Source organism: Benincasa hispida, chromosome 11, assembly GCF_009727055.1.
Source record: "Benincasa hispida cultivar B227 chromosome 11, ASM972705v1, whole genome shotgun sequence".
Taxonomy (NCBI): Eukaryota; Viridiplantae; Streptophyta; class Magnoliopsida; order Cucurbitales; family Cucurbitaceae; genus Benincasa; species Benincasa hispida.
This window is the reverse complement of record NC_052359.1, coordinates 53217524-53244401: the sequence shown is the minus strand read 5'-3', so window position 1 is coordinate 53244401 and position 26878 is coordinate 53217524. Positions and strand designations below refer to the sequence as shown.

At 32.1% G+C, this 26878-nt stretch overlaps 3 protein-coding genes and 1 long non-coding RNA gene across 4 annotated transcripts; 2 read left to right on the top strand and 2 right to left on the bottom strand.

The window, feature by feature from the left end:
• Positions 1–1813: 1813 nt before the first annotated feature.
• On the top strand, positions 1814–2290 carry LOC120090757 (secreted RxLR effector protein 161-like). The gene has a single exon (XM_039048466.1). The coding sequence runs from the start codon at positions 1814–1816 to the stop codon at positions 2288–2290; it is 477 nt and encodes a 158-aa protein (XP_038904394.1).
• Positions 2291–3088: 798 nt separating this feature from the next.
• Positions 3089–5966, top strand: LOC120091396 (transcription factor IIIA-like). The gene is made up of 6 exons (XM_039049402.1): positions 3089–3248; positions 3712–3846; positions 4634–4919; positions 5008–5246; positions 5361–5504; positions 5593–5966. Exons 2-6 carry the CDS (start codon positions 3712–3714, stop codon positions 5731–5733), a joined length of 945 nt encoding a protein of 314 aa, XP_038905330.1. The 5' UTR covers positions 3089–3248; the 3' UTR covers positions 5734–5966.
• A 224-nt stretch (positions 5967–6190) lies between these two features.
• LOC120091397 (probable aquaporin PIP1-4) lies at positions 6191–8404 on the bottom strand. Its single transcript, XM_039049403.1, has 4 exons — positions 8052–8404; positions 7357–7652; positions 6615–6755; positions 6191–6354 (listed from the first exon to the last, which is right to left on the bottom strand). The coding sequence occupies exons 1-4, from the start codon at positions 8377–8379 to the stop codon at positions 6262–6264; spliced, it is 858 nt and encodes a 285-aa protein (XP_038905331.1). The 5' UTR covers positions 8380–8404; the 3' UTR covers positions 6191–6261.
• Positions 8405–18283: 9879 nt separating this feature from the next.
• Positions 18284–22984, bottom strand: LOC120091610. Its single transcript, XR_005485752.1, has 2 exons — positions 22734–22984; positions 18284–18577 (listed from the first exon to the last, which is right to left on the bottom strand). It is a non-coding gene; the product is annotated as an uncharacterized LOC120091610 (long non-coding RNA).
• Between the last annotated feature and the right edge of the window lie 3894 nt (positions 22985–26878).

Sequence of the window (26878 nt, the reverse complement as noted above, 5' to 3'; positions counted from 1 at the left end):
ATACTCGGAGAAATGTGTGTATATTGGTCCCAACTCACATCACAAGGTGTACAGATGCCTCAATCCATTGGGTCGAATTTACACCAGCAGACATGTGAAATTTAATGAGAATGACTTCCTATTTGCATCCCCATCGTGCACCACGATCACCTAGACGACAAACAAAACGATCGCTAAACTTCCATTGTTTATCACGATCGCCCAGACGACAGGCCAAAAGGAAGAAAAAACGATTGCTGAGCTCTCATCACTCAGAACGATCGCCCAGACGACAGACAACACGATCGCTCTCAGCTACTGTCGTTTAGAACGATCGCCCAAATGACAGACAACACGATCGTTCAGCCTCCATCATTTAGAATGATCGCTCAGGTGACAGACAATGTGATCATTCAACGCCCATCGTCTAGAACGGTCGTCCAGGTGAAAGATAACACAATCGCTCAGTCTCTATCGTATAAAACGATTACCCAGGCCAAAGACACAACGATCGCAGAGAGTCCATCAACTAGACAAATCGGTGAAAGCTCATCGTATAGAACGATCACCACAGCGAAGAACCCCACGATCGTTGATATTCCATCGTCCAGCACGATCGTCTAGGCGATAACACCTCCCATAATTGAATCCTTAATCCCGAGCCTTCAACCCATACTCAATAACCTGTCTCAGTCACAGTCATTCCTAAAGTAAATCCAACACCACCATATGCTCCCGACTATGCTCCAAACACCACAAACCAAACATCCTCACCAGGCTATGCATCCCACCACAGCCCAAATCTCTCCCTGACGGTGAGCCCCACCCATCCCTCATCGGTGCCCCTGACTCAAACCAACCCAGTCTGACATGACAATCCTACTATACCACATATATCACATCCTACTGATAATTCAACCTCTACCACCCTGCCAAAGCCTACCATCTCCTCCCGCCCCTCACCTGTTCCCACTCACCCTATGGTAACAAGAGCCAAAGCCGACATATTTAAACCCAATGCCTGGATAACAAGCAAAAGCACTGATTGGTCTCAAACAGTGCTCACAAGAATCACAACTGCACTTGCAACTCCTCAATGGAAGAAGGCAATGGAGAGGAATACTCGACTCTCATGAAGAACAAGACCTGGACATTGGTTCCCTCATCTCTGTCACACAATATAGTTGGAAACAAGTGGATATTTCGACTCAAGAGGAACATGGATGGCTCAATACAGAGATATAGGGCCCGACTAGTTGCGAAGGGCTTTCATCAACATCATGGAGTAGACTTCTTTGAGACATTCAGCCCGGTCGTGAAGTCCTCCACAATCTGAGTAGTCATCAGTGTTGTTATGTCACACGGCTGGACTCTCAAGCAACTTGACTTCAACAATGCGTTCTTAAATGGAAAACTTGTCGAGAATATCTATATGTGTCAACCACCCAAGTATGTCAGCTCTCAATACCCGAACCATGTCTGCAAACTAAAAAAGGCTATCTATGGCCTAAAACAAGCACTACGAGCCTGGAATACAACCCTCAGCTCTGTCCTAACAAAATGGGGATTTTATCAGTCACGATCGGATACATCCTTTTTCATCTAACGCACGATGGGCTCTATAATATTCTTACTTGTCTATTTCGTCAACGTCATTATCATAGGTAACAACTCTCAATTAACAGAGCAACTCATAGAAACTCTTGATATTCAGTTTGCACTCAAGGACTTGAGACAACTTTGATATTTTCAGAGAATACAAGTTCACTATTTAGACTCCGGCCTACTGATCAACCAATCAAAGTATATGGATGACCTACTGCATAAACTACAAATGACTAATGTAAAACCAATGCCCTCACCAAGCGTGCAAGGCAAGAAACTATCAAAGACTGATGGACAGCCCCTCTCTGAACCTTACATGTATCTTAGCACCATCGCCGCCCTTCAGTACTTAACTCACACATGGCCGGACACCACCTATGTTGTTAACCAACTGAGTCAATTTCTTCAAACTCCAATTGATGTACATTGGCAAACAGCTAAGAGAGTCATTCGCTACATCAGCGGCACAAAACACTATGACCTTTACTTCCAACCAAGCCCGAATCTACAAGTCTCTACCTACTATAATGCTAATTGGGCATCCAATCTCGATGACAGAAAATCAGTGGTCACCTACTATACCTTTGTAGGAAATAACATTGTATCATGGTCCTCGAGGAAGCAAACGGTGGTTGCACGGTCAAGTACAGAATCTGAATACAGGGCACTAGCTCATGCTACATCCGAAGTTCTCTGGCTTCAATAACTACTCGGTGAGATGAGATTACAATCAAGAACTTGATCGATCATATGGTGCGATAATCTAGGGGCAAATGCCTTGGCTGCCAACCCAGTGTTTCACTCTAGAACTAAGCATGTAGAAATTGATCTTCACTTTATCCGGGACCATGTTCTAAAAGGCAACATCACCATTCGATATGTACCTTCGACAGACCAACTAGTAGATTGCCTCATCAAACCACTCAACAACCCCCACTTCTATACATTACGGTCCAAACTGGGAGTAGTTGAAGTGCTCTCCAGTTTGAGGGGGGATGTTAGAGAAGAAAATAAAATGAAAAGGGAAAAGGAAAGGTGGAAGAAAATAGAAATGAGACACTACCATTCTGTTGATAATTTGTTTTCTCTCCACCAATCAAACCAAGCCAAGTGTGATATTCTTTATTCTTTTTGTATTATTATGTAACCATGTTGTAGGGCAATGAGTGTATAAAAGTAAATAGGATTGTAGCTACTATTATTGATTGAATACATAGGAGAAAAGAGGGAAGTTGAAAAGGCTCTCTCAAAACCAAAACCTCTTGATCTTCAACTTATTGAATAAAAAAGTTTCAAAAAACTACATCAAATATCCATATATATGACTCAACACCTAAATCCAGACATATAAACTCATACCAAATAACTTTACATCCAAAAACAGACATATAAACTTTGACCAAATAACTTTGCTCTTCAAATAACATTTTTATAGTTTTTATCAAAAAGTGTTTTAATGAAAATGAATTTTTTAAAAACATTTTTTCTTCTAAAACACGCCCCACTTGTATCATGTATTATTGGGATTGCCAAAAGTCGTCAACGTAGCTCATTGCCGCCGCATTCTCTTCCCCATCCTCCTCTCTGCCGCTGGAATCATACACGGCCACGACAACCGCCACTTCCGCAGTAGCCTCTCCATCTCTCAGTCTCTTGTCGTTAAGGTCTGTCCAAATCTCTTTTCTTTTCTGTCCTTTCTTTTGGTTTCTGCGCTTCAATCAACTTCAAAATAGGGTAAAATTTAAATCTGGCCAATTTCAATTTGAAACCAAACGCTTTCCAATATTTGAGAAAACAAACCGAGGGTTTGTGTTGTGTTCTGTATTCAGACTTCGGTCGAGTCTAGTAGAGCTTTGTTCGTTTACATCATAATTGATTGATTTGTTTGATTACGTATCTTGATCTGGATTTTGATTTTCGTTTTACAATGATTCGAAGTTAGCCAATAGTAAATTCATGTTAGGAGTTAGTGTTTGTGTTGTGAACGTAGATTAGGGCTTTATCCTGAAGTTGTACTATCGTTTGAAACTTTGAAACGAAGATTTTCTACCTTTTACCAAAAGGGTTCTTAGGGAAGGTAAACTGTTTCTTTGAATGCATCATTTATTCACCTGATTCCTATTATAGATGGAGAGCGGAAAACCGAAAGACGATGCAGATGCTAAGGCAAAAGGCAGAAAATCCAATATTTGCCAGGATTGTGGCGTTGATTTCAAAAAGCCTGCTTACTTGAAGCAACATATGCAAAGCCATTCCTTCGAGGTATTTTAATAATTTTCCTATAAATTGTACTTCTTTGGTTTGAATTGCTTGAGAGATATTGATTCAAAAAGCCTGCTTACTTGAAGCAACGAAAATGCAATATTTGAATTGCTCGAGATTAGGAGGGCCCAAGTACCTCGAACACTTGGTTTGTTTTACATTTCCGTTATCTTTTATAGTTCAATATATTCGGGTTCTTCAGTATGTTAGTTGGTTATCTAGATATGCTTGCTTTTGGGGTTTCTATCTTCTTTACAGTTCTCATCTCATAAATGGGTTTGAATTATGTGCTTGCCTTTATTGTTTACATGGTTGTCTTAGGTTGTGTTCTCAGAAGTAAAATTTTTCTTTGATATTAGCAGTCAATTTTCACTGGTGGCTCTTCGACTTTGGCCATCAATTTTATAGTCATTTATCAGTTATTATGAATTATTTAAAGGTTCTTACAACGAATTCCTTCCTATCTATTCCATATCTTTTTGCATTGAAGGTGACTAGTTTTGCAGGAACAACTCCATAAATTTATTAAAATAATGTGATCTGATCCTGGATATCTCAGCGTGAAGCATTGGATCCCACAATAAGAACTCCAAAATGCACGGGGCTGCACTTTTCTTTCTTGATTGGATCAGTATCAGGTTGGGAGACCTCCTGAGAAGCTCCTTCAAGTGGGCCTCGGTCGCGCTACTGTAACTTGAGGTTCGAAGTCATTTGAGAATGTTGGGAAGAGGGTTTTTAGTTAATAAATTTTAAAGTTGACCAATTTTATTGAATTATTTTGATACAGAGGCCATATATTTGTTCAGTAGATGGTTGTCAAGCTAGTTATAGGAGAAAGGATCATTTGACTCGCCACCTTCTCCAGCATCAAGGAATACTATTCGAGTGTCCAATTGACAGTTGTAGCCGTGAATTTGCATATCTATCCAGTGTAAATAGACACTTGAAAGAACTCCATGAAGATAATGCTCCTCCTGAAGTTGAATGTCAGAAACAGTTTGTTTGTCCAGAGGATGGATGTGGAAAAGTCTTTAGATATGCATCTCGACTGCAAAAGCATGAAGATTCTCATAGTTAGTTCCTATCTTTTTTATTTGCTCTATGTCTTGATTGTTTGATTTTGTTATTCATGTAATATTTTAAATTTTTACTATATGGTAGTGAAGCTGGACTCAATAGAGGCATATTGTGCTGAACCGGGTTGCATGAAGACATTCACCAACAAGCAATGCCTTGCGGCACATAGACAGTCCTGCCACAAGTACATAAATTGTGAGATTTGTGGGAAGAGAAAATTGAGAAAGAACATCAAACGACATCTACGACAAGCGCACGAGAGCGAAGGTCCACAAAAGACAATTCAATGCACACATGAGAGCTGTAGTAAGGTTTTTTCATCAGTAAGTAGCACAGAGACTACTTTTAGCTGAGCTATAAGGCTTCCCAATGAATGTCATTATTTTTATTTTGACTGGATGGATATTTGATATGTTCCCTTGTTGATAATGTCACAGATTTCAAATCTCCGCCAACACATGAAAGTTAAGCACCTAGATCAAAAACCTTTTGCATGTGGCTTTTCTGGTTGTAGCATGAGATTTGGTTACAAGCATGTCAGGGACAATCATGAGAAAAGTGGCTACCATGTTTACACTAATGTAAGTTTGCATTTAGAGAACTTTATATATTTATGTACACTTGACCTTTAAAAAGATTATCTAACGTGCTTGTTACTCTGGTAATCAGGGGGATTTTGAAGTAGCTGATGAACAATTCCGCTCAAAGCCAAGGGGAGGACGAAAAAGAAAGTGTCCAACCATTGAAATGCTTATACGGAAGCGGGTTACCCTCCAAGCATGCGATTTCATGATGGATGAGGAATGCTAAGTCTTCTTTTTTCTTTTTTTCTTTTTTAAGTATTTGAACTTCTAACTTCTTTAGATCGTGGAGACATGCCATTAAGGTTTGTTTGCTTTGTCTGTAGGCGCCCTATTAGTAAGAAGCCTCCCCATCTTTGTTACTTATCCATGTTCCCGGCGAATATTTGGTGGATATCCAATGTATAGAATGATAGAATCTGTATGTATATTATACCTCCAATGAATAAGTTTCTGTCTGAACATAGCATAGCTGAAAATTCATATCCAACGTCGGATGGATATTAAGAAAAAGGAAAGGATACACTTGGATTTTAAAAACTCGTGTAACACCGTCATTTTCACAAATTTTATTCATTATTAACCAAACATACTAATTTAATTCTACATTTAACAAGAGGGAGGCATTGGAAAAGAGTGATAACTTTATCTTCGAACACAATTGACTAAGGGGAATTGGCAATTAAAGTCGCATAATTTGAAATTGGAAGCATAGTTTATAAATAAAAGCGTCCATAATCATAGGATTGAGATGATATCATTTGGACTTGAATGGGATGGCTCTGATCACCGTCTGATGGTAAAGAGCCGCAAGTGCAGCCCCGATCAACGGCCCTGCCCAGAACACCCACTGCCCAAGACAATATCAACTTTCAGTAACTAAACATGGGAATCGAAAGTGAGGACGTTGTCTAATTCTAATTTTAAATTAATACTATACTTTTTTTTTCAAAGATATTGGATTAAAGCATGGGTAGAGGAATCCAATCTTTGATCTCGAAATTGATAGTACAAGTACTATGTTAGATGAACTAGACTTATTTTGGTATTATACACTTTAATTAAACTAAAAACTTTGAAAACAGATAAGAATGGCTGTGGGAAGCTCACGTGGTCATGCCAGCCTTGGTGGCGGTTGTAAATAAGGGCGGCACCGAGGCTTCTCGCCGGATTAATGCCAGTTCCGGTGATCGGAATGGTGGCTAAATGCACCAAAAACACTGCAAACCCAATCGGAAGAGGAGCCAACATCTGCACAACAATTATATGTATATTTCATATAAGAGTAATTGTATTAGGTAACATTTTTAGAGATAATAATTAAGTGTATTATAACATTTAAACTTTTAGGGATAACAATTAAGTGTATAGTCACATTTTTAAAGAATTACAAATATAGAAAATCTATTAGTAATAGACACTATCACTAATAAACTTTTGTAAGTGACATGACCTATCATTGATAGATTTCAAAATCTAAATCTTGTTATATCTGCAAATTCTTTTGCATTGTATTATACTTTGGATATGATTGTTATACTTGTAATTGCTCTTCCATATAATTAAACTTGTTTTTCGTTAACATATGATTTAAAGCTAAGGATTAAAATCCATTTGATTACCCTTTGGCTTTTTAAAATATAAATTATAAAAACTACTTAAGTGTGTCATGACTTTTTTAAATATAAATTATAAAAACTACTTAAGTGTATCTTGTAAGGGTATTTTAAATTCTAAAAAACATACTATGTTTTTTCTTCTAGAGAAAAATGAAAATAGATAAAAGTATATTTTTCAAAAATTAAAATTAAAAAAAAAGAGTTTGATGGTTATCAAATGAGCCCAAGCTTACAGGAACGTGGGAATCTCGGGCATTTCGCTTGGCATCGGTGGCTGAAAAGACGGTGTAAACAAGCAGAAATGTACCGACGATCTCAGATCCAAGGGCAGCTGTTGTAGAATAGCCTCCATTAACGGTGTTGGCGCCGCCACCGAGCCTTTCGAAAGGGCCGTTTTCGAAGGATTTGACGACGGCGGCGCCGCAGATGGCGCCAAGGCACTGCATTATAATGTAAAACACTGCCCTTGTAAGCGATAGCTTCCTTCCCAGTAGTAGCCCGAATGTGACTGCTGGGTTTATATGACCACCTGCGCTCATCGCAATTTTACATCATTTGATGGAATTTTTCACAAATTATTAAATCATTAAACTTTAAAACACAGCTTTGTATTTTATGATTCCAATATATATATATATATATATTCTTAATATGGGTTTGATGGCTGATTTCAGAACTTGATGGTTTTAATTTAAACAATGGTGCAAAATGTGTTTGATTTTTATATGTTTTGAAAGGGTGTTTGGTAATATATTAATTTTGAAATTTCAAAAATCAAATTTGTTATGTTCAAAATCATTTCAAAACACACCTTTGAACACTCAAAATTAATTTAACATTTAATTTCACCAATTTTCAATTAATTCAATTTATTGGTTTTTTTCTTCTTTTTTTTTTTTCAAGTTTAAGAGTAGTAAAGAATAATGACCTGAAATACCAGCAGTGCAATAGACAAGAACAAAGATGATTCCACCAAAGGCCCAAGCAATGCCTTGGGCTCCAACAGTAGAGCACTTATTTGGAGCTCTGGCCACACCCATTATTGTCAATACACTCACATAAAGAAACAACAAACTCCCTACAAACTCTGCAATCCCAGCCCTGTAGAATGACCATGACCTTAACTCTCCGCCCTCGAACAGTGGCGCCGGGGCTGGCTCTCGGTAGTCCTTCCGAGCTGCCGTCCCCATCGCCTGCCTCTCTTCGAACCTGTTCGCTCCCACTCTCACATCTTCTTCTTCTCTCTCGACCTCCATTTTCACTCTCAAAATTTTAAAAACAAAAAAACTCCACAATCTTGAAAATACACATAATGGGAATTATAAACATGAGGGGATGAGTGAGACTGACGGTGGTGGGGCACAAGTTTGCGTAACTTTCATGCAAAGTTTGTTACCTTTTTTTAAAAAAAAAAAAAAAAAGAAAAAGAAAAAAAAAACTCAAGTTTAATTTTTTTTTTTTTGGAAGCTAAAATAAATTCTTAAATTTTTAATTATATGTTGAATAGGTGAATGAATTATAGATTTGGTGTCTAATAGGTTATTGAAAGTTTAGACTCCTATTAAAGATTGATCTCATTATATTAAGAACTTACTATATACAAAATTGAAAGTTTGAGTAACTTAATGTATCAAATATTTTTTTTCTAAATCAACTACTTTTTGTACAAACTTAACCGACACTAAATTTGTAATTTAACTTTTTTTTTCTTATTGTTATTATTGCATTTGATTTAGGATACTTCTCAATTTGATACACATCATATTAGTCTGAATGGTAACTCATAATTTGATCTTTTTTTTTATCCTCTCAACATAGCCTATCTATTTTCTTTCAATTAACTAAATAATAAACATCAATTCATAGTTACATGAAAAAAAATGTCAATATAGTAGAAACTATATTTGGTGTGAGATTTGGTTATATATAAGGAAACAAATTGAAATATAGCCTAACCAGTGGACTTAAATTTGAAAATTTTGAGATTGAATAGGGAGTGAACCAAATTTGTAACCAACCATTTAACTTTGAGAAGGGGAAAAGAAAAATTGAAGTATGTATTATCTTTCACTCTTGATTTGACGATATATTGCTGACCTTCTAGGGCTTTACAATTTTTCTACTTCAAGCTACTTCCGAGCAATTATGCAACAAGCAAAAAGTTTAAGTCTTGTTTAGTGATCATTTGACTTTTTATTTTTGTTTTTGAAAGTTAAATCAATAGTCACTACTTCTGCCTCCAAATTTCTTTCTTTGTTATCTGCATTTTACCAATGATTTAAAAAATTAAACCAAAATTTGAAAATTAAAAAAAATATATTTTTAAAAATTTGTTTTTGTTTTTGAAACTTTGCTAAGAATTTAACCATTGTACTTAATGAATATGCAAATCATTGTAAAAAAATAAGAAAGAAATATGTTTAACTTTTAAAAACCAAAAACAAAATATGGTTACCACACACTTAGCTTCAACAACATTGCACAATTTATTGAGAAAAATAAATTAAAAAAAGTGTATTTTTTTTTAGTTTTTGAGTTATCAACAATACATGTGTTAGATAAGTTTTACCATCCTAATTTCAAAAAAAAAAATGTCATAAAAATTTAGATAAGTATTGCAATCTTAATCTTAAACTAAAAAAATATTACCATTCATACGTGAATAATTTTCAGGTAAAACTTGTTAAGGAAAATAGTTTTCACATATTTTTATCTTGAGGAAATTGATAAGATTTCAAAGTAAAAACTATATTAAACTATATTTTTATTAAAATTTGTGAATTTTAACACAGTTATTGACTATTTTTGTATTATTTAAATGTAAATTTGTATGTTATTGAAATTGACCTAATGATCCAACATTCCATTACTTTCAAAAGTGAAGACTATCTCTACAAACCATAACATCATTTTTGCATGCTTTGTCTTCACACTCACATGCTTCTAAGAAAATTTTCTTGGAGGTTACATGACACAAAATTGTTCTAAACTAAGCACGTTTAATTTTTGAGTTCGTATGATTAAATCATTAAAAAGGAAAGTGTACCTTAGCTTGTTGATATATGTAGTAACTTTGGGTTCTTTTCAACTTTTCTTAACCATACTTATATATCATCGAAATTAAAATTTAAAACATGTAACCTAGAAACTAAATGAAAATTTTAGTGGGCAAGGGAATTTTTCTCCAAATCTTAAAAGTGGAGAGAAACTTAAAAGTGGGATTTGGGCACGTGAGAAATGCCCTTCACCTTCACCCACGAATTTTGAGATCTGAACAAAACTCTCCATTCTTCTGATTATTTGACTATTTTTAAATTCTTTTTCCAAAATTAATTATTTAACCAATTGGTAATCAAGAGGTTAGATGAGGTAAAATACCATCTTATCCTCTGCATTTCGAGCCGTCATCTTTTAAATCTCACATTTTAGTCCTTCTCCACTCCATAAATCTTTTAAAAAAAAATCGTGTATTTTATGATTTTCGGGGGTTTAATTTTGAAAATATGATTTTTAAATAAATTAAAGTGATTAGCAACTCGTCGAATTAGATTATTTCACACTTTCAAATAGTATTTTAAATAGTTTTCATTAAAAAGAGTAAATAAAAATGAATTTTTTGAAAAAAAAAATATTTTTTTCTTCGACGAACTCTTAAAAGGCATTTGAGGTAAAGAGTTAGTTATTATAGTTCTAGGTTATTATAATTGAGCTATAATAGTTTGTGTTTGTGGTATTGATTATTTTAATTTGGATTATAATACTGTGTTTGATGTGTAAATATTTGAGTTTAAAAAATAGTAAACACTGTAACAAATAATAAAAAATAATGAATGTAAAATAGTAAGAAATGTAACAAATGGAAGTTTTGAAATAGTGTTGACGGAAGTATTTAATATAGTAAGACGTAGTTATTATAGTTGTAGGATAGTCTTTACTCCAAACACTCCCTTAGTTATTGATAATTTTTCTTAAAAAACAATGGGATTTCTTTTATAAATCTTGGCAACATATTTGTGAGTGCCTTTTGTTGTAGAATTTATTATTATTATTATTTATTTATTTATTTATAATATTAATTGAATTTGAAGTACTGATTCTAAAATTTAGTGGATGTACAAGAAATAAATTGGTCAATTCTGCATAATTTTACAACATATTATGGAAGTCTAAGAGCCTTAGCTCTTTTTTGCTTGGATTTTGTCTTGACCCTCCAATGATAGAATTAAAAACTATTATGGAAGGAATTGAAATAGCAGAATTGTTGGACTTCTCAAATATAATTCTGAAATCTGATTGTTTAGTGGCTATAAATATGAGATTTTAATGCAATTTCTTTTCTACATGTTAGCAAAAATTTGAATTTAATACCTATAAAGCTGCTAGGGGAGCTAGATGTTATAGAATATCATGTGTTTGATGTAATAATTCTAAATGAAATTATGTTTTAGAAAAATGGCTGAACAATTTTTTCTTTATAAAGATGCCAAATGAATAATTCTAATACTATTTTAACATTTAATAATATACTAAAATACTTCTCTTGTCAAATCCCTACAATTATAGTATATTCAAACAAGCTAAAAGAAGATCTAATAAACTCAACCACCTCAAATCTCGTGAATTTCAATTTTGAATATAAGTAAATAAAACTATTTAAAACAAGTAGCAAATCTAATCTATTTGATTTAGTTTAAAAAACAATATCTAAAATGATATCACAAAGACAAAAATAATTTAGAGCAGAAAATCTAACAAGCATAATTAGAAATTAATAATATCTTGTATTCAAAATAGCTATTAGATGAAGTTTGCCTCATACTAAGCCAGACAAATATCACATAAAAATTTTGTTGTCACATATTAAAAGCAACTAAAATCTTTGTTAGTCTAAATCATGCAAATATATTGTAATAGCTTAAATCTAGATAACTTAAATCCGACATACATACCTTGTAAGAACTAAAATAATTTATCAGGTCGAGTCATGCAAATGCAAATACTTTGTATTAATAAACCATCAGTTGAACTACACAAATACTCCGTACTACAAACCTAAGTTTTCTATGAGACTAGTGGAATTAGGATATTCCAAAAGCAACTTGGTTACAATCTAAACTATCCATCCTCTCCCACTATGTCAATGGCCTTTTTTTACGGTTTATATATTAGATTCATCAACATCAAATTTACTCTTCTCTTTCACAACCTCTCATATTGCCTACTCCCACAATTCTTCCATAGAAATATCAATTATCATCAAATCTCCAATTAATCTTTTATTGTGAGAGATACAAACACCTAAAATCAATCTAAATCTTAATGTAAAAGAAAAAATACGTTGTATATCTTAAATTAAATATGTTATGAAAATATCAATTTAATGATTAAATTATCAAGCAATGTGTCATGATCATCTAAAACAATAGATAGATATAAATTTTGTTAAAATATTACTACTACTTGTTTTATCCGCCTAATATTTCACTTTTTATAGGTAATTTCGAAAAGTATCTACAAATAAATATGGTTGGATATTTATTTCATCTTTATGAAATATCCACAAATTCTACGTGAAAATTTATTTAAATAAATCTACTAAATTAGTGGAGAAATGAAATCAAATTTAGCGGAAGGGCCTAATATAGCAGAATAGCCATAGCACGGAGTTTTCGAAAACTGGCCAAAATACAAATTCGGTGTCCACTTTTGGTCATTTCGTACCATTTCCATTGGGCCTTTCCCATTGTAAATAAGACATTGTCTATTTCTATTGCCCAATAGACTTAATGAAGTATTTCTTTAAGAATAAAAAAATGTCAATTAAGTAGAAATGAAGTAAAAAAATCGAAATAACGTGGAGGAATTTTTACATAAAACATCCTCTTTAGGCCATATATTTAAAATATATCTTTTAATTTGATTTTTTTCAAAGAAGTCTTTTAGTATTTTTTTGGACATATATTTAAAATACATTTAAAAAATGTCATATATTTAAAATACATCATGTCAACTATATCATATATAATTGAACCAGTTTAATCATATCATATATAATCAAACTCCCTTTTGTCAATTTGGATACTTTAAACTGACCCAAAAACTAATTCTCAACTTGAATCCATTGAGCTACCACGGGGACCTTATGGACCTGTAGCTTGAAGCTCCAACGGTACGTAAATAGCTTACTAAACTCTTTAGTCACAAGATCCACAATCTGTTAACTGTCGGGCACTCCACTAAAGACCGACAGCTACACTCTTCTCACTACAGATATATTTATGTGTCCATCGGATATAACCAGTCAACAGTACGATAACCTTCACAGATGCTCGTAAGTACAGCTGGGCCAATTTACCATTTTGCCCCTATAGTTACATCTAACTTCTTAAGTATCACTGATCCCTCTGATGAACAATACATCATAGTCCTACTATGAGTGAACACCTCTCGGGCCTTGAGAAGGTGTGTGTCGCTACATCGTTCAAGCCCTGGAATCAACCCTTAAAGGAGCAATCTATCTACTTACACCTGCTTTAGGGAAGGAGTGAATTACATCTTGTGTAGCTGAGTTTCCAACTCCCCAATCAGACGAATCCCCAAAGTGGTAGGTTTTAGTTGGCAATATGGCCACTTGCACCCATGCAAATCAAAGGACCACCCTAAAAGGTAGGAGTTCCCACCTCACTCATGATTAAGGTCGTGTTACCTATGGTCATCTTAGTGAAATGAATTCTCTGTCATGAACGGCATTATATAACGAGACTAAACACTTCGTGGTCCAATCTTATACAAACTCCTTTGTATAGGACACTCCCGCTCGTATGTCTCCACATAAATGATCAGGATTAGACCATATGTAGCACGTCACAACACTTGTAACTATCTACAAAGTGGGCCGCATTCGTAGTGTCATCAAAATAAGGTTTCCCTCCTATATCCATATATCACTTAAGGCATGATCCACTTATATGTCTCCACATACATGCTTAAGTTACAACAACAACTAGGGATCTTAGTTTATTGGTTTGTAGTAAATGCAAATAAAACATCTCATGTTTCATAGACAACAGCGAAGAAAATATCTCATATTATTACATCACAAGTATTTGTTCATATAGGTGTTTACAAACTACAGGAACCGACGAGAGTTTAGGGCATCAACCCCAACAGCATATGCCCTTGGAGTTTATAAAATATATATTTAGGGTTTGAGAGGTATCAGCACGCAGCGGAAGTGAACAGGATCCATAAGCGCTCTAATTCCTTAATTTTGGCATAAACGGAAACATGTTTAAATAGAGTTTAATGGGTTTCAAGAACATATCTTTGAAGAATCGTTGAAATCTTGATTTTCAGCTGCTAAATCCTCTAAATCTTTGTGCAGACCACCATAAGATCTTCCCTACTATTCTCTTGATGCTCTAGATTGAGTTGTGTGACTCAAAATAAGTTGGAATCAAATTGAATTTGGAGAAAGCTCACTGCAACAACCCATATGAAGAACACTTTCTTCTCATGAATTTTCATCTAAAATTCTTTCGGTTGCAACCTCTCAAAATCACTCCAATCTCTTCAATATATTGCAGACTATCATGCAAAGAGATTTGCTGCATGGGATGCAGCTCATGCTTGGAGTAAATGAATGTTGAAGAAGTGGGTTTCATTGTGAGCAACTTTTGAAGATGAAGATGAAAAACCATTTTTCGTTTTTTGTGTAATTTTCTATTTCCAAAATCTATTTTTGATTTTAAAATCATATTTTATTTCTAAAATCAAAATTTATTAATTTTACAAATTAATTTCATAAATTAATTTTATAATAAAATTAATAAATAATTGTTTAAACAATTTAAATAATTCTATTAATTTAATATCAAGAATTAAATTAATTTTTACACAAATTTATCTTCATATATTTAAATCATATTTAAATATATATTCTCCAATTCCATTTGATTCTAATTTGTATGTTTCAAATCAACTTATCACACTACTCTAGAGCTAATCCATTTCCAAGCTAGTAGGGAGACCTCATGGACCTACAGATCATGGGCTCCAACGATTCAAGATTAATCAGTTAAACTCATTAGACCGATCTAACCCTCATTCGTTAACTAATGGGTCACTCCACTAAAGCCCATAGTTGAACTCCCCTCGTTTTAGATATATTATGTTCATTCGATATAACCATGATTAGTAAGTTAACCCTTCACAGGTTGTTCGTAATAACGGTTGGGTTAAATCTCTATTTTACCCCCGAAATTACCTATTGTTCCTTAAGTCCCCACTGATCCTCTAATGAACAATTGTTTTGTGATCTGATCAACAAAACCAAGTCTCTCTCAGACCAATGAGAGGGTGGGGCCCTTGTTTAAGACCAGAAATCAGCACTTAAGAGAACAACCTCTCTATTATCCCTAAAGCGGGTAGGAGTGAATTCCATCTTGCACCCTATGTCCCTAGCTATTTATCCAATCTTAGGAGTCTTATTAAGCCGACGCTGTTGAGTCAACCCTCACCTATGCAAATCTAAGGGTAATCTCAAACAAACAGGAGTTCATAGTTAGCTCAGGATTAAGGTCAAGTTACTTAGGTTATCGCTTTGAAATAGTCGGTCTTAGACAGTAAGTAGCGTAATAAAGTAAAAGTGACTCATTTCGTGGTCCGATCTTGTACAGACCCTTTTGCACAAGGACACCCTCACTGCTCATGTCCAACATGAACTAATTAGGATCACTTCGTTTGTAGCACTTTACAACTCCTTGTAACAACTACAGAGCAAGTTGTATCCAATAGTGTTACTAGAATAAGGTACCCAACCTTATTCATATACTATAGATCATTTTGACTATTTAATCGAACCTGATCCACCTTTATGTCTCCACATAAAGTTCAAGTACTCATCCAATAGTCAAGGTTTATTGGATTTCTTATAAGCAACACATCAACTCAATAACACCTTTATTGAATTGTTCAGATTAAGTTCCATTGTTTACATACCCCGAGTTTTAGGACAAAAAAGCCAACATAAAAAAGGGAAAAAAAAAGAAAGAAAAGTTCTCCTCGGTCTTGGTGCAATGGATTTGTATAGGCGATACGAACAAAGTCCATCTTCATCTCTCCATCTTCATATGGGATTTATAACACACAACCTTCCATCTTCATCTATTATTTTTCTTTAGCCATGGCCGCCACGGATCTGTATAGGTAGTTGAATCATGGTGCACGACACAAACGAAGGCAACAAACTGTGAATGGGGGAAAGAATCAACGAGAAGACGACTAGCAGCTTGCGTCACCGACCAAAAGTCGATGATGATGGAAAACGGTTGATGAACGAGGACAAATGACCGATTTTGACAGGCAAATGACTATTGAATGAGGATGAATGGCGCGTGGCGGACTGGAGAACGACGGTTGATGGCTGCGACCGAATCCGATGGGCGAATGATGGACTGGTGAATGGTGACATCAACGGTCGGGTGAATCCGACGGGTGAACGACGACAGCAAAGGGTGTGAAATCGCCAAAAGGAGAAAAGAGAGGGAGGAGGAAAAAAGGGGAAGTGGAGGAGTCAAGGATTTTTATTTTTTAAAAAAGAAACATTAATGGGCATGAAACCTTAAGCCTGTGCAGGGAGAGAGATAATCACAGTTATATATGTGTGGGACCAAGGGTTAAATTGTAAATAGTCACTGACATTAGTGGAAAAACAAAATCTAATAGGCAGTTTTTTTATAAAAAAAAAAAATGAAATGATAAATACATATATATAGTCCTTATTTTAAGGTCTTTTATGTCGAAACCCCTAACATGGGTGTGTACGTTATGAAGCCCAAATATCAAGCCTAACAATAGGTGCGTACCTTACTGGGCTCACATCGCATTTCTAGGCCCAAATTGATTCGGTTGAGAGCTTACTGCTCTTACATCGACTATCAGGCCGAAATTGATCAAAGCCCAAGAAGCCACCACGTGCAAGAATTTTCCAAGGAGAATCCCACATTTTTATTTCTTTAAAGAACAGAGAGACGAAATGAGGAATAAAATATTTGAAGTTATAAAATAAATAAATAAGATACGTTTGTTGATATGTTTGACCTTTTGAATAAATAGAATTAAGATTATCAACTTTCATATAGGATCTTTAGTTAATAACCACTGAAGTTTCACTTTACTAAATTAAACAATAATAAATCGTTTACCTTTAATAAAGCTATATACATATATATATATATATATATATTTAAAAAAGGGGAAAATATGGAGTAAAAAATAGCGTAAAATGTGGAAAGAAGCTCAATTCCAACAGAAACCTGTTGGTCTTCCAATGTCTGCCATATTCATCAAATCCACAAAATCAGGAAGAAGAAGAAGAAGAAGAACCAGTGGAGACATAGACAAACTGTAATGCAGTGCCTAGCCAGAGATATGCTTTTCTCAGGCATTAAAAAAAATAAAATAAAAAATAAAAAGCATTTATTTGTTGACCAAAAAAAAAAGGAAAAAAAAAAACACCCACTATACATAACCACCATATAGTTTGTTTGGATTTATTTAAGTTATCGTTTCAAACATGTTCATTTAATAATGTTTTAGTTTGAATTGTCAAAATAATAATAATAATAATAATGTTTTAGTTTGGACAAAATTGAGCATTTTGAGATGTGATGTTTATGAACCGACGAAAAAAAACTAAGACGTTGAAATTATTTTTGTAATGAAATCTTAATCATAAACTAAATAGCTATTTAGGCGCCGTTGGAAGGTAAATAATCAGAATTTAGATGCTTGAAATTATATATACTAGGAATTATAAATGTCTATCTTTAGATTACCATGTTTGTTTTATCTGAGAATATTTTGATAGGTGTGTTTGTCGTAACATTTTTACTCGTGAATGTTTTAAATTTACAATAAATTTCAAGAATACCCTTACAACTATTTATTACTTTATAATTAATTTGATACAATTTGAATGTATATAACATATTTATTTTTATCAATTTAAATTTATTTTAAAATTAATACAATTTATATTATTTTTATATGTTATTTTTCTCAATAAAATAATAAATAAGATTGTTTATAAAATAAATATTAATTTGAATTTGAATTTGAATTTGAATATATTGTTAAAAAATAATAAGAGTGATGATATAACTAAACATATATGATATACATGGTTGACAATATTTATTTGAGTTATACATACATATATACATACATACATATATATATATATATATGAGGAATGACAAAAAAGTAAAATGGGAATGTCCTCAACTCGGAAATTTGGAAAACTCATGTTTTAGGAGGACATCCATAACTCTCGAGATGCCCTCCATCCGAACATCCTAGGATGCTCGAGAATCTTCAGATACTGAGGCATTTCACAATTCTACAAAACAAACACGTTAATCCAGATGACCACTCCATGGAAATCTAGGATGCCTGCAAAACAAACGGTTCGTTAAAGAAAAATTGTGGAGACCCAGATTGGAAGTTGAGCTTCAAAAAATGAAATCATAATTAGAAAGGAAAAATTATCTTCTTTGCATTTGGTCCGTGCATATTCAAAATAATATTTTTTTAGTTCTCGAATTTTTTAAAATATGTACAATTTTATTTTACAATTGAAAATGTGTGCAATTGGTCACCAAGTTTTCAAAATACACATTTTTAATATCTGAATTTTTAAGAACATATTTAAAAGATCTAAATAATTATACAACTGTTTTTATGGAAAAGATAATTATGTGACATTTATATTGAAAAAAAAAATTTAAGAAAATTATCTCTTCCTCCCATAATTTTTTGGGACAGTTGCAAATATAGTAATCATACCATAATTACCCAAATTATTAGTAGATATAGCATAATGCAAAAGAATTTACAAACACAATAAAATTTAGATCCAGCTCTCAGAGGCTATAAAATATTGCTATACACTTAATTATTAACCCTAAGAGACCGTTTGTTTTTTGGAAATGTAGATAACCAGATTCTTAGATACCCGAAATTATATATATTAGGAATCATATATGTCCGACATCTTTAGATACCATGTTTGTTTTGTAAAAATATTTTTTTGCAAATATCTAAGAATATTTTGATAAGTGTGTTTGTTTTATAGCATTTCTACTCGGGAATGTCTTAAATTTACATAAAGTTCAAAAAATGCCCTTACGACTATTTATTACTTTATAATTAATTTGATATAATTTGAACTTATATAACATATTCGTTTTTGTCTGAATTTATTTTAAAATTAATACAATTTATTTTATTTTTATATATTATTTTTTTCAACAAAATAATATATCATAATTTATGATTTTTTATAAATTAAATATTAATTTAAAGTTAAATTTGAATATATTGTTAAAAAATAATAAGAATTGTGATATAACTAAAAATATATGATACACATGATTGACATATTTATTTTAATTATATAGTGCAAATGAAGTTTAATATATATATATATATATAATAAAATAAAAAGGAAGGATAAATAAGTAAAATGTGGATGTCTTCCACTCTTCAGATGCCGAGGCATCTCATAATACTACAAAACAAACACGGTAATCAAGATATTCACTCTATGAGAATCTAAGATTCCGTGAATCAAACAACCCCTAAAAGTACTCCTACAACAATTACCCTACATTTTTTTTAAAATTTAAAATTTCATATAATTAATTAAAAAATTATTTATGAACTTAAAATTTGAAGACTAAAAATATATATTTTGAAAATTTAAGGGTGAATCACATGAATTCTTAAAAATTCGAAAACTAAAACTATATATTTTGAAAACTTAATAACAACCGCTTTCATTCTTCAAAACTTGGAGACTAAAAAGTAACTTTTCTAAAAAATAATAATAATAATTAATAATTGAACATGTGATATATTATAAAAAGTAGGACAAAGATAAGATTTTAGTTGATTGAAACAGTTTATTAAGCTGGATGCTTTCTGCTCCAGATTCGTTGTTCTCTTTCAGCAATGAGTAATACAGGTTTGGCCGAAAAGATAGTTTTGTTATGACCCGAAACCGAAAGACAAACAAAAGGGAAAGAATGCAAAAAAGAAAATTATTTTTTTTAAAATAGAAAAAGGATTCAATAGAGAGGTCTGCACGTGCATAGATGATTAAAAAGCTTTTCCCTTTATCTTCCTTTTTCCAATGAAAATCAACAAACTTTTTTAAAAAATAAAAAATCTGCCTAATTTGATGATCTAATTCATCTATAATTCAACACTTCACTTTACATTTCCCTTCAATTTTAAGGCCAACAAGAAGAAAAAGGAGAAGAAAACAGCAATCTGTGCTTTCTTCTTTCATTCATTTTAACCAAATAAAAGGAATTATCACGTGGGTTGAGACATTCTCAGTGCCCACTTTAGCTAAAAAAAAAAAAAAAAAAGAGACATCAAAATTTTTATTGAATATAAAATGTATCATAAAGTCAAAAAGATACCCACAAATTCGGTGGTTCATGTTGATTTGAAGAGACATGCCCATTTTGATTATCCTTAACAATACCACTAATTTATTTAATTTTTCAAAATCTAAATTCCTGTTCAAATTAATACATAGTGGATGCTGAACTAACTACCCCATGTCTCCTTCACACTGATTGACATCCAAAAGCTTGTTTTTTTTTCGACCAATCTTTTCTACCTTTATCTCAAATCTATCTTAAATTTCTCTATTTCTCATCTATCTTAGACTGGACAAAAACTTTTTAACTGAACTATATGAAATGAGAGAGAACTAAATTAACTAATCTAACAATGGTGATTAGGTTTAGGATTAGTGTATTTTGATTGGGTTATTAACAGAATGGACATTTAGGCAGCTATGGATTGGCTAAGAAAGAGGAGGGCCACGTGAAGGAAAGTTGAGGTTCTACTCGAATGTCTGTCTTTAGAGCTCCCCTCTCTCCAAATTATTTGATTGAACACTCACTAGCTGGCTCTTAGTTTTAATACAGTTTAGCTCTGGAAAGCCCCACCGAATTAATGCTGGACGAACATTAACAAACAGTACTGATTGATCTAAGGAATAGTTTCTACTTTTTTCTTCTTCTTCTTCTTCTTCTTCTTCTTCTCCTTCTTCTTCTTCTTTCTCTTCAACGAATTGTACAATTAAACTATCAAGTGACAAAAGGATTGTGATTCGAAATATGACGAGAATTGGTAGGAAATGGGGCCTGTGTAAGGTGAGTGTGGGCTCTCCCCTTTTGGCTAAGCAATATTTCAAACACTTGGCTGAGAAGAATCGGCACCTACAGCATTTAACACAAGAGTGTGCATTTTCTTGGACGCCTGGCCTATTGAGAATTGGACCCATTGGCTTAGTAAAGAGAGAATGGGGTCCTTATCTTGTTTCCCCATTTCATTCACACATGACAATGGCCTCTCCTAATTTGACTACAGAAGAAGCTAGAAATGGGGGTTATAATTCCCTGTGGAGTAAGCATCCCAAACTAGATGTGTATGAATAGAAACTTGAGCATACAAAGACTTGGGGGGTTTGAAAGGGAGAAGACAAGAGTTTTTTATAGCCATATAAATCCAAAGAAAAATTCAAAAAGAGTCTTTGAGATCATCATGACCCAACATATCAAACAGGTGGCAGGTGGAAGACATTGACAAGATTGATGGCAACAAAGTTTTTTGGGTTTACTTTGGCCATCAAGTGTTTGGGAAAATTTACTCTATGGTTATCACCTCACCACCCACTTATTAACACATTTCTTCAATGGACAAGGATGTGCAACAAACTCCAGTCTAATTAGACAGATAAGAGACAGATCATATTGGTATGGCAACTTGCAACAACAAAATGGTAGAGAGACTCACTCACAAAAACAAACACCATCATCATCTCAATCAAAACCCAAATCACTACTTTTCAACAAGATGCTGCAATGCACGATAATTAAACCTTGTAAAATATAATTTTTATAAAATTAATTTTTTTTAGCAACATGATGCAAGTACTGTCATCACCAAAAATCAACTCAAGTTCAGCTTGTTAGTCATATTATGAGTCCAATTATCATGACTAATTAATGTAAAACAAACAACAAATCTTTAAGCTCATCATTAAGCACTAACTACCTAATTTCAAAACCACCCCTCATCTCAAAATCTGACTAATCATATCTGACAACTCTGTTTTCTAGCGACACACAGTCGAGAAAAAACATATTTTTTTTCCTCCTCGACATTTCATCAAACACCTAGAGTGCATCAGACAATTAACGAACAAATGAAGCAATTTGAAGGGTGTCGGAGGGGGGTGGCAGCCACTTTATCGGCGTGCGTTGAGGCCGAGCTCAAGTAAGCTCCATCCTCCCTCCCCCGTTCAAAAAAATTAAATCATGTGGCTTATAACATGCCCTTCCACGCTTTCCAATGGCCACCAGGCCGTTGCCCACATGCCTATGTATGCTTAAAGTTAGGCATCTGACATTACTTCCAATCAAACTCATCAATACTTTCTTTTTCAAAACATTTTTAATCTCTCTGTAAAATATACATATCTATGTAAAAAAATTCAAAAGAATTCTTCAATTTGTAGCTTACTTACATTACACAAATCAATTGCGGGGCCATGTCTTCTACCGCTTTCCTCGCATTTAATCCTCCCAACTTTTCTTATCCTATGTGGGTTTTCATTTGAGATATGGAGCAAATTGGCTGTCTTTTTAAGAAATCGAAGAGTGGAGGTTGGATTTTGGAACGCCCGATTCTCTAAGGAAAAAGAAAGCGCCCCAAGTATTTTAACTGTTACACGATTTCGTTTGACTTTGACTTTTAACTCTTTCCCATCAAAATCCTTAACATTGTAATTCTTGAGTTTGACTTTTCATCAATTACCAAATATTCAATCTAGGGTTTTATTTTATGGATTTATCACTGGATTTTGATGCAGAAAGTTTTGGCGGATTTGCAAATAGAAATTTGATAATAATTTCACACAAATCATATTGGAAAGCTTAAAGTATCGTTTTCATTTCCAGCTTTCGAATTTGTTTGATTTCTTTTCATTCGTATATTTTTAATTGTTTGCACTTTAAATCCATCTTAAATTTAGTCCCACTATTAATTTATTATTGATTTCATAAAGAATTATAATAATAAATTAATAAAGCATAGATATATGCACATGTTTTATATTTTCTTACATGATAATCCATAGGTTTATTTAGCCAATTTTCAAAGTAAATTCAAGATTTATCGAAAATATAGAAATTAAATTTGCACATTTGAAAAAGTAGAAATTAAAATTAAATAAACTCTAAATTATATGAATCAAAATGATATTTTAACATGTGAATGATGTCATAATATCTTACAAGTTCAAAGATAAAAATAAAGTGTAGGAACAAAGGTATTTTATAGAACTTAACCTTAAATGATTTTATACATTTTTTAAATAAATTTTAATCTAAATATTATATAATTTATCTTTCTCCAAAAGAGAGATATTATGTTTTACATGTTTAAATTTGAAACAATTAAATAAGTTTATAACTTGAAATGATATATATATATATATATATATATAAAAAGTTACTTTTGAAATGTACGATATTACCCCTATTGTTTATAAGCTTTTGAATCTACTTTCAAACGGATTAAATAGTTTAAAACCAATTTCAAGCTCTCAACAACTAATTTACATAAAATGGACAAAATTAATGAATTGATGTTAACCTTATTAAAAAATGGTGATAATATATATTATATATATTATATATATATATAAATTTAGTTCAACGATTATTGATATGATCCTTTTAAAGGTAAAAAATTCGATAATTTCTTATCTATACAATTGTTGTACCAAAAATATTTCTCAACTACATATGCGATTTATCCGAAAGAAAAAAAAAATTCAAAAAATAAAAATCTTTAAAAACTAATAATTGGATGAATTAGATCAATACCCACAATTAAAATTCTTGATTATAAATGTAGATTAAGGTAATTCTTTTATTATTTTTTCGTATGCAGACATTATGTATGAAAATTTGAACATCCAGAATAAGAAAATCATATTAATTAGTATTGAGTTAAATTTATATTGGCTGAAATACAAATATACAGTTCATCGATATCATAAACAGATCAATAGGTACAACCTCTTAGTCCAAAAAAGTGGTGTTAATGCACTCGTTTTGCGGGGTAGGGATTTAATTCAATTTTTGTACCAAAAATATTCTACATAGTTTTTTTCTTTTTCCCTATAGATTTGGTGGTTGGATTGCCGTGTCTAATTTGATTGCTTTGTTTCTAAGAGTACAATTGAGATGACCCACATCATGCATTGTACAAATTTCTAGGTATTTTTTGTGGAAAACAATGGTATCAATTATTCTATTTAATAGAATAATTTGACTATATACAAGTAGTTGTAGATTAAAAGATTTCTTAATATTTTGATATATCTATCCATAAATTTAAGATTAATGGATAGAGGTGTACATCATTTGAGTTGGATTAGAAAATTTTTTGGACCCATCCAAAAATTTGGATTGGTCGAGTTGGCAAGCTGAATGACCCCAACCCAACATTTAAATTTTTGGTTCGGTTGGGTAATCAAATTATTTATTATCTTTCTTTTCTTTTTTATTAACTTAAAATACTTAAATTTGTGTACAATACATATTAATAATTAAATTTTTATAAAACTCAAATGTTAAACATCAAAATCCGAGATATCTATTACAAACATCATAATCCGAATTTTTAAAAGTACAACCGAACCTAATCCAACCCCAAAAAAACATAAGAAATTCAGTCCAACCAAACTAAAATTAAAATTAACTAAACTTAATCTTAACAATTTGAGTTGGATAGCTCGGGTTGTTTGGATTGTCGAGTCAATTGAACACTTCTATTAATTGATATCTCTCGTATCTATATAAACACATAATAAGATATAGCAATTTTGATATTAATAATGACATCAATATTTTAATCTTAAAAACACATTAAAAAAATTTAAATTTCCATTGTTTGATTATCTTTGTAGAAATTAAAAAAAAAAAAAAGGAAAAAGAAAAGTATGGAAAAACAACATTATTATTCTTTTCTCAAAATGTGCCTCTCCAAAGATAGCTTCTCTTATCCTTTGAGCATGCTTGTCATTCCATTATGGTATTAATGTGCATGATGTCACCTTTAGGAAAGAGAGATATATGAGTATTATTTAGGTATCCTTTTTCTAGAGTTATAGATGATTTGGACATTTTCTTTTCTTTTTTTTTTTTCTTTTCTTTTTTTTTTTTCCTTTCTGTTCTCACTGAATTTAAGACATTAGGCATAATCATGACAAAGAAAATGAAAGAGAGCGAAAAAAAACCTTATGGAAATAGATGGATCATGATGAAAAAGTGAAAAAAAAAAAAAATAGAAGAGAGTGACCAAGTACTCCATTAGGGTTCTTGATCTTCATTATTCATATAGTTCTTTAATTCAATACAAATATTATTTTGTCTTCTTTGAATTGTATGTTAGGCAAAAGAACAAAATCGAAGACAAAAGTGATAAATATCAAAATATAGTGACATTATTTGTATTATCAACTTTTACACATTCATTGATAAAATAAAAAATTCAAGTGCATAAGTTTTAAATTTTTGTTTGGTACCATTGAATTTAAATTTTGTTTGAAGTATTAATGTGAAAAGATAAGTGTAATTTTATCATAATCTCCTTTAGAGGTTTGAGACATATTAAGAGATATTTGGCGGCAGACCACCTATTTTTCTATATTAAAATAGCCTGGGATTAGGTCTTGGTTTTATTTTTATTAGTCTTATCGTCTATATTAAAAATAATGAAATCTCCTTCAATTTTATTATTTTTTGGAAAATAAAAATACGCCTATTTAAGAGTTACCATGAATGTCATTGAATAAAGTTAAATGATTGAATTATTAATAGTTTTTTTTTTTTTAATATATTGCTCAATGAAGGATCGTGAGGTGAAAGATTGACTTGTCTTTATAATTGGCTTTAATTAAATTAATCATGGATTTGGATCCAAAATCTGTATCGCATTAATGAAGAGAAAGCATTTGAAAGCAACCAAAAGGCAAAAGATGAGAACTGTTTTTATAAATTTTTATAAATATATATATTTTCTAACACCAAATGTCGAGACATTAACACAAAGTCAAATTTTGTTATGATGAACGCTCCTCTTTACTCCATCTTTTGTAGCTTTTTTTTTTAAAAAAAAAAAAAAAAAATTAATAGTTATTAATTATAAGTGTTTTGTTAAATTTGTGTGCCCCAATTTTATAGCTGTTTCACTCAAAACCATTAGTTAGAGGAAAAAAAATCATGAAATTTTAAAATATTTAATAGTTGACTATCATAAAATTCAAATCATTCAACCAAAAAAAAAAAAAGAAAGAAAAATCTCCACTTTTGTTGGTTAAATTATACCAAATGCTTCTCGATTTTGAAGGTAGTTACAAATTTGCTTTTAAGATTTGAATTTTTTTGGTTTTGCATATCAACTAATATTTGTTTTCCAAAAATTACATTGGGAGTGTTTATTTTTTCTTTTATAAAATGAAATTAGAATTAAGACAACCAGCTGGGTAAAAAAATAAATGACGATAATAATGGATTATGTAAATAATTTTTAAAAAAAATTATTTAAAATGTCAAACTGCTAAAAATATTTTCAGATATTACAAAATGTTACAGACACTAG

Excerpts from the sequence above, each read along its gene's own strand:
- LOC120091397 (XM_039049403.1), bottom strand. The coding sequence starts at position 8,379 with ATGGAGGTCGAGAGAGAAGAAGAAGATGTGAGAGTGGGAGCGAACAGG. Across the intron at positions 7,653-8,051 it reads TTGCACTGCTGGTATTTCAG|GTGGTCATATAAACCCAGCA; the intron begins GTCATTATTCTT and ends CGATGAGCGCAG. Across the intron at positions 6,756-7,356 it reads CCCGAGATTCCCACGTTCCT|ATGTTGGCTCCTCTTCCGAT; the intron begins GTAAGCTTGGGC and ends ATTGTTGTGCAG.
- LOC120090757 (XM_039048466.1), top strand. The coding sequence starts at position 1,814 with ATGACTAATGTAAAACCAATGCCCTCACCAAGCGTGCAAGGCAAGAAA.
- LOC120091396 (XM_039049402.1), top strand. The coding sequence starts at position 3,712 with ATGGAGAGCGGAAAACCGAAAGACGATGCAGATGCTAAGGCAAAAGGC. Across the intron at positions 3,847-4,633 it reads TGCAAAGCCATTCCTTCGAG|AGGCCATATATTTGTTCAGT; the intron begins GTATTTTAATAA and ends ATTTTGATACAG. Across the intron at positions 5,247-5,360 it reads GTAGTAAGGTTTTTTCATCA|ATTTCAAATCTCCGCCAACA; the intron begins GTAAGTAGCACA and ends ATAATGTCACAG.